At 42.9% G+C, this 7911-nt stretch overlaps 1 protein-coding gene across 1 annotated transcript in view; it reads left to right on the top strand.

Annotated features, from left to right (window-relative positions):
• The window catches only part of LOC143297819 (EF-hand calcium-binding domain-containing protein 6-like), a 60026-nt gene that overhangs the window by 37956 nt on the left and 14159 nt on the right, over positions 1-7911 (top strand). Inside the window, exons 20-24 of the mRNA XM_076610327.1 lie at positions 1250-1346; positions 1607-1725; positions 5061-5294; positions 6502-6657; positions 7593-7785. Of these exons, the coding sequence (XP_076466442.1) occupies positions 1250-1346; positions 1607-1725; positions 5061-5294; positions 6502-6657; positions 7593-7785 (799 nt within the window). The remainder of the gene's footprint in view (positions 1-1249; positions 1347-1606; positions 1726-5060; positions 5295-6501; positions 6658-7592; positions 7786-7911) is intronic.

Genomic DNA, 7911 nt, shown 5'->3' with positions numbered 1-7911 from the left:
TGTCTGTCCACAGGTACACACTGTGTGAATATTACACAGGTACACACCGTGTGTATGTTGTCTGTCCACAGGTACACACTGTGTGAATATTACACAGGTACACACCGTGTGTATGTTGTCTGTCCACAGGTACACACTGTGTGAATATTACACAGGTACACACTGTGTGAATGTTACACAGGTACACACTGTACGAATTTTCTGTCACAGGTACACACTGTGTGAATGTTGTCTGACCACAGGTACACACTGTGTGAATGTTGTCTGACCACAGGTACACACTATGTGAATGTTGTCTGACCACAGGTACACACTGTGTGAATGTTGTCTCTCCACAGGTACACACTGTGTGAATGTTGTCTGTCCACAGGTACACACTGTGTGAATGTTGTCTGTCCACAGGTACACACTGTGTGAATGTTGTCTCTCCACAGGTACACACTGTGTGAATGTTGTCTGTCCACAGGTACACACTGTGTGAATGTTGTCTGTCCACAGGTACACACTATGTAAATGTTGTCTGTCTACAGGCACACTCTGTGTGAATGTTGTTTGATCACAGGTACACACTGTGTGAATGTTCTCTCCACAGGTACACATTGTGAATGTGTGAATGTTGTCTGTCCACATATACACACTATATGAATTTTCTTTCTGCAGGTACACACTGTGTGAATGTTGTCTGTCCACAGGTACACACTGTGTGAATGAATGAATGTTGTCTGTCCACATATACACACTATGTGAATTTTCTTTCCGCAGGTACACACTGTGTGAATGTTGTCTGTCCACATATACACACTATGTGAATTTTCTTTCTACATATACACACTGTGTGAATGGTGTCTGTCCACAGGTACACACTGTGTGAATGTTGTCTGTCCACATATACACACTATGTAAATGTTGTCTGTCCACAGGTACACACTGTGTAAATGTTGTCTGTCCACAGGTACACACTGTGTAAATGTTGTCTGTCCACAGGTACACACTGTGTAAATGTTGTCTCTCCACAGGTACACACTGTGTAAATGTTGTCTGTCCACATATACACACTATGTGAATTTTCTTTCCACATATACACACTGTGTGGATGGTGTCTGTCCACAGGTACAACAATACCAGGATCGAATACAGGACCCTAGAATTGAAAGCCCTACACTCTTACCAGTCAACTGATGTGTTCATCATTTTCAGCGTATTTTATCATACTTTCATAAGAAGTGACATATGTTTGGTCATGTTTCAGGTTCAACGATACCTTCCCACCCAAACCGTTGACTGCAGAGGAGGCACACCAGACTTTGAAAGACAAAGCCTATAGACAGTGGAGTGATCTTGCAAAGGTGTGTGTGTGTGTGTGTGTTGTGTGTGTGTGTGTGTGTGTGTGTGTAGATGTGAATGAATGAAAGTATGCATGCCATGAATGTATATGAATCAGTAGATCTGAATTCTTTTTACTTTTCTTTTTTTTTTTTTTTTTTTTTTTTTTTTGCATACCTATACATTCATACAGTCATACCTACACGCACACACTCATCGCATGCTCCAGTCAGTGCCCACCTGTGACAGGAAATCTGACAGCTCCTTCTGTATCACTCGCCAGGCATTCCGGAAGATCGATGGCAAGGGCAACGGAATCATCTCCAAGCGAGAGCTGCGGGATCTTCTCTACAAGTTCGTCATGCCCATGACAGACGTGGAGTTCAAGAAGCTTTGGGCAATGTAAGTGTGGCTGTATCAGCTGTAGGGTGTGAATGCAGACCGCGTTCTGCTGTAAACGTTTACAGATGTTTGCGCTGCCTTTATATCAAGTTAAAGGTTGGAGGTTCTCTTGCCTTTTATGGCATCAGGGCAGTGAATTCATATCCACTGTGTCCAGGGTTCAGTATAAGTCATTGGGATGAGACGATAAACCGAGGTCCCGTATGCAGCATGCACTTAGCGCACGTAAAAGAACCCACGGCAACAAAAAAGTTGTTCCTGGCAAAATTCTGTAGAAAAATCCACTTCGATTGGACAAAGAAATAAAACTGCACGCAGGAAAAAATATAAAAAAATGGGTGGCACTGTAGTGTAGTGACGCGCTCTCCCTGGGGAGTAGCAGCCCGAATTTCACACAGAGAAACCTGTTGTGATAAAAAGAAATACAAATACAAATACAAAGAAGGTGGGGCCCAGTCCTCTCCTCCAGTGGAAGTCAGATATCCATTTGCACGTGAGTGGAGTGAGGAAAATGTTAGTTAAGTGCCTTTCCCAAGGACGCAACAACACCATGCCAAAACGGGGCCTCGAACCCTGAACACTGGTGAACACTGAATCAGAATCCAACACCTAACCAGGTCTGCCAAGGCAGCTCTGCCCGCCTGTGTGCTGACTGACATAAATGCAGAAACATGTTTTACGTTTGGTGTGGGTGTGTGTATGTGTGGAAGGTGGTGGGAGGTGTCAGTTTGCTGTAGCCACTCGGCTATTGCGCCCATGTTTAGATGTCGACAGTCAAACACTATTCCTTCCTCCAGCTTTAGATGTCTACAGTCAAACACTGTTCTTTTCTCCAGGTTTAGATGTCTACACAGTCAAGCACAATTCCTTTCTCAAGGTGTAGATGTCTACACAATCAAGCACAATTCCTTTCTCAAGGTGTAGATGTCTACACAATCAAGCACAATTCCTTTCTCAAGGTGTAAATGTCTACTGTCAAACATAATTCCTTTCATCATGTTTAGATGTCTACTGTCAAACATAATTCCTTTCATCATGTTTAGATGTCTACTGTCAAACATAATTCCTTTCATCATGTTTAGATGTCTACTGTCAAACATAATTCCTTTCATCATGTTTAGATGTCTACTGTCAAACATAATTCCTTTCATCATATTTAGATGTCTACTGTCAAACATAATTCCTTTCGTCATGTTTAGATGTCTACTGTCAAACATAATTCCTTTCATCATGTTTAGATGTCTACTGTCAAATGTAATTCCTTTCGTCATGTTTAGATGTCTACTGTCAAACGTAATTCCTTTCGTCATGTTTAGATGTCTACTGTCAAACGTAATTCCTTTCATCATGTTTAGATGTCTACTGTCAAACATAATTCCTTTCATCATATTTAGATGTCTACTGTCAAACATAATTCCTTTCATCATATTTAGATGTCTACTGTCAAACATAATTCCTTTCATCATGTTTAGATGTCTACTGTCAAACATAATTCCTTTCATCATGTTTAGATGTCTACTGTCAAACGTAATTCCTTTCGTCATGTTTAGATGTCTACTGTCAAACGTAATTCCTTTCGTCATGTTTAGATGTCTACTGTCAAACGTAATTCCTTTCATCATGTTTAGATGTCTACTGTCAAACATACTGTAAACTTTGGTCTATTGAGCGCACTGGTATATAAGCCGCACCCACTAAATTTAGGAAAAAATTTGACTTCATACATACATAAGCCGCACTGGCTTATAAGCCGCACTTATTTCTGGTACCGGAACACATACTGATACTACAGAAAAGCTGTCAATACTGTAGGTATAATAAACACAAGCGGGAACAACACAAAGAAAAGCAAGCGAAAATACTGCTAGTGCCACAAAAAACAAAACAAACAAACAAAAATGCACACAACGAAAATAAGATCCATAATTTAGGGATAGTTACATTTATTCAATGTCATCCTGCTCACTGAATCCATTGAAATCTTCGTCTTCAGTGTCCGAGTTGAAGAGAACCAGCACAGCTTCCTCCGCCATCTTGTCACTGACTTCAGCCTCACTTTCACTTCATGAACATGAATGCAAAGTGGAGGTCACTGCTGGTTCGCCACTTGCACTGTCGTCTGTTAGGTCGATCATCTTCAATATGAAGGCTGCATCATAGGCACTATGTTGCATTTTCGGCATAATGAGGGTGTACACTTGAGCAGAGTAGAACTGAATGCTGATCTGAAGGCTATAATGTGTGGAGATTTGATTTATAAAACATGAACAGTTCGCACACTATCGTGAAGCTCATCCAAAAATTCATGGACAGAAATCATGATTTTGGTGAGTTGAAGGGCAGCTAAGAATAGACGAGAACGTGACACTCCTGGGATCATTAAAATCCTCAAATACGCCGCATCATTGTATAAGCCGCAGAGGTTGAAGCAGGGGTAAAAGGTCGTGGCTTATAGACCGAACTTTACGGTAATTCCTTTCTCCAACTGAGACCACACAGTCGAGTGTCATCCACTTCAAGGATGCGTCTTTGGGTGTGTTGCTCTAATTACCTGACCAACACTGCAAGTGTCTGTATCTCTCGGGCCTGGTTAACACCGGGATATCATTATGACAGGAAGCGTAGAGTACAGCCTTGTCACGCAGTCCCAAACCAAAGTGGACCTCCATAGCAACATCGTCATCATCATTGTCATCCTCCTCCTCCTTCATCGTCATCAGTATAAACAAAATAGTCTCAAAGTCTGTGGCCTTTCATGCCCTGCTCTCATGGTGACCTCAGTTTCGATATCCCTCCACTTCCGTGCTTGGGGTGAGTCCTGTCAGTGTCATCAGTGTCGGCAGATTCATGGGGGGCTGTTTGAGGGACGTGGTGGCAGTCTCCACTCTGGGAGGAACGCTCACTCAGCCTGGCTCCACGACTAAGCCATTATTGTTGTTAGTAGGGGGCTTAGTAGGTGGTGTCCTAAGTACATTAAAACAGAACAGGCACCACTGAACACCACCGAAGTGACTCAGCAGCAGTGCAGGGTCTCCTCTGGTGTGTGGCCTCCTGACGACCTAACATCGATGGTTCCCTGTAGACTGCTGATGCTGGAACTGCGATGGATGAACCGGGTGTGGCCGTGTATGGGGGAATCTAAATGAGCGGTGTGGGAGTAATGCCACTGAAACGTTGCAGATGATGGGGCAGCAAAAAATTAAAATAAAATAAAATAAAATAAAATAAAAATAATTCCTTTCTCCAGGCTTAGATGTCTATACAATCAAACACAATCCCTTCCTCCAGGTTTAGATGTCTGCAATCAAACATGATTCCTTTCTCATCTGACGCAGGTACGACGAAGAGGGCAAAGGGTTCATCTCCCACAGTGATTTCCTGGAGCACCTGGGCGGACCAGAACACGCGCCCGGCGACTACGCGGGCACCAGCCAGAGGATCATCGACGGCAGCCGCTTCCACATCGGCCTTCACAGCGACCTGCAGCAGCAGCGGCATGAGGAGATCACCCAGAACCAGGCCAACCTCACCTCCCACATGTCTGCCACTGAGGTCATCCGACAGCTCAAGTGAGTAGGAGGCATGAGGTTTTTGTTGTGTGGGTGGTGTTTTTCCTTACTCCCTTTCTGTTTCAGTTTCGGTTTCAGCTTCAGTTTCAAGAAGGCGTCAAAGCTACACCACATCTGCTGTAAAAGTATAAAATAAAATATAAAAAAATTAGAAGGGTAGCAGATGTTTGAGCTTCACATAAAACCATCATGATGATGAAGCCTTGAGAGCTTATCATAGGTTTTTGTAAAACATTAGAATGGAGGTAAAAAAAAAAAAAAAGTAAATGCAATGAAATATAGTAAAATGAAAAATATTCAGAAGGCTAATGATGAGAAAATGTATGAGGACATTCTGAATGAAAATAGATATATAAAAAAAAAAGATAGATAAGTAAGAAATGAGTGAATACAATAATGTTGAAATAAATACATTATGCGCCAGAATGTGATAATTTATCGTTTGGTTTGGTTGACAGTCTGTAATTTGTAAAACAAATGTAGTAATGTTGAAAGTTGTTTTTTTTCCAGTTGTACATTAATCAGCTCATTCATTGCCATAGACAACTTTAGTTGACATGGAGGGGTCATGTTGATGAGACCATATTTCACATTGTAACAAAGCCTGACAGCCAGTTTCCTGCCAATAAAACTTCTTCTTCTTCTTTTTCTGTGTTCACTGGTATGCACACGAGTGGGCTTTTACATGTATGACCATTTTTACCCCGCCATGTAGGCAGCCATACTCCGTTTTCAGGGGTGTGCATGCTGGGTATGTTCTTGTTTCCATAACCCACCAAACGCTGACATGGATTACAGGATCTTTAACGTGCGTATTTGATCTTCTGCTTGCATATACACATGAAGGGGGTTCAGGCACAAGCAGGTCTGCACATATGTTGACCTGGGAGATCGTAAAAATCTCCACCCTTTACCCACCAGGCGCCGTCACCATGATTCGAACCCGGGACCCTCAGATTGACAGTCCAACGCTTTAACCACTCGGCTATTGCGCCCGTCCTTGCCAATAAAACAATGACTAAGCTTTGCCCCCTGACTGAGTTTGAAGAGAACAAGTCAATTGTGTTGTTTTAACATTGAAATGAAGCCTGTGACTTAGAGCATCATTTCTAAAATATTTAGTGTTGGGGAGTGTTTTTCTTGCAGAAACTTGGGGATAAAAGAGATAATGACAGTTGCTGACATTGCTGTGGTCTTCTTGCTTCAGGGACAAGATCCGAGACAGCTACGACCACATGTACAAGGCCTTCTGTAAGTACGACACCCAGAACAGAGGATCCCTGTCGGTGGACGACATCCAGAAAGTGCTTGTGGAGCAGAACTTCTACATCACTGACGACGAATTCTTCCTCATGCTAGACATGTGAGTCACGGGGTGTGGGGCTTTAGTCTGATAAGTCAACAATATACAGCGATGTGTGAATCAGAATCAGACATAGTGTGGGGCTTTTTAGTCTGATACGTCAACAATATACGGCGATGTGTGAATCAGAATCAGACATAGTGTGGGGCTTTTTAGTCTGATACGTCAACAGTATACGGCAATGTGTGAATCAGGATCAGATTGTATTTGTCATCAAAACCCAGCAGGTTTGCACACACACACGCACGCACGCACGCACGCACGCATGCACGTGCGCAACGCACACACACTCATGCATGCGCACGCGCACTTGCACACACACACACACACACACATGCACACATGCACACACACATCACAACACAGCACACTACACCACACCACACCACACCACACTTCTGTACACCACCAAATAATTCCTACATCTTGACTGCAATGTCATGCAGTCACCAAACACACAAAATACTGTCTGCCACCAATTTTTACCCGACAACAGTATTTTTGGTCTTCTCACAGATGCATGTCAGTTTTCATCTTTTTGGGGTTTTTCTTTCTTTCTCCTAGTTCCAGCTATGAAGACATTCCTGACATACTGAAGCCGTACTGATAACAGGACAGGAGTTTGTGTTAGATTTTGTTGTCCTGTTCATCTGTAACAAGACACAACAAAATCCCTTATTAACAAGTGTTAAACAAGCCTTCTTCACCTTCACCTATCCCATAATCCAGTGGAGGGTCGTCAGGGTACCGCAGATGATTTCCAGACAAAACAAGCCTATGCAGCTTTTTTTTTTACATACTGCCCTCACCCACCTGGTGGCAAAAAAAAGGGGGGGGGGCAGAAAAAAATTGGATAATGTAAACAGCATGTTTTGTCATATGTTTTGAGAAAAAATACTATTTAAACCAAATACATTACCTCTCCTTTTCTCCAGGATCGGCTTGCACACGGACAAGTCTCGGCTCAACTACAGGCAGTTCCTGGCAGCATTTGAAGATGGGCGCAAGTCGAGCTACGGCCACCGGCCGACAGAAGTGCGCATCGAGGAGTACGCCAACCTCTCAGGAGAGGAGGCAGAGAGCAAGCTGAAGCAGAAACTGGAGAAAAACATTGACGATGTCACCAGGGTGAGAACAGTAGAAGTAGAAGAAGAAGAAAAAAATGGAACTATGTTTCAAGACTTTGCTGCAATACATAATAACTTCTTCTTCTTCTTCTTCTTCTTCTGTTCATGGGCTGCAACTCCCATGTTC

The sequence above is a fragment of the Babylonia areolata genome, chromosome 23, assembly GCF_041734735.1.
Source record: "Babylonia areolata isolate BAREFJ2019XMU chromosome 23, ASM4173473v1, whole genome shotgun sequence".
Lineage (NCBI taxonomy): Eukaryota > Metazoa > Mollusca > Gastropoda > Neogastropoda > Buccinidae > Babylonia > Babylonia areolata.
This window is presented reverse-complemented; position numbering and strand designations above follow the sequence as displayed.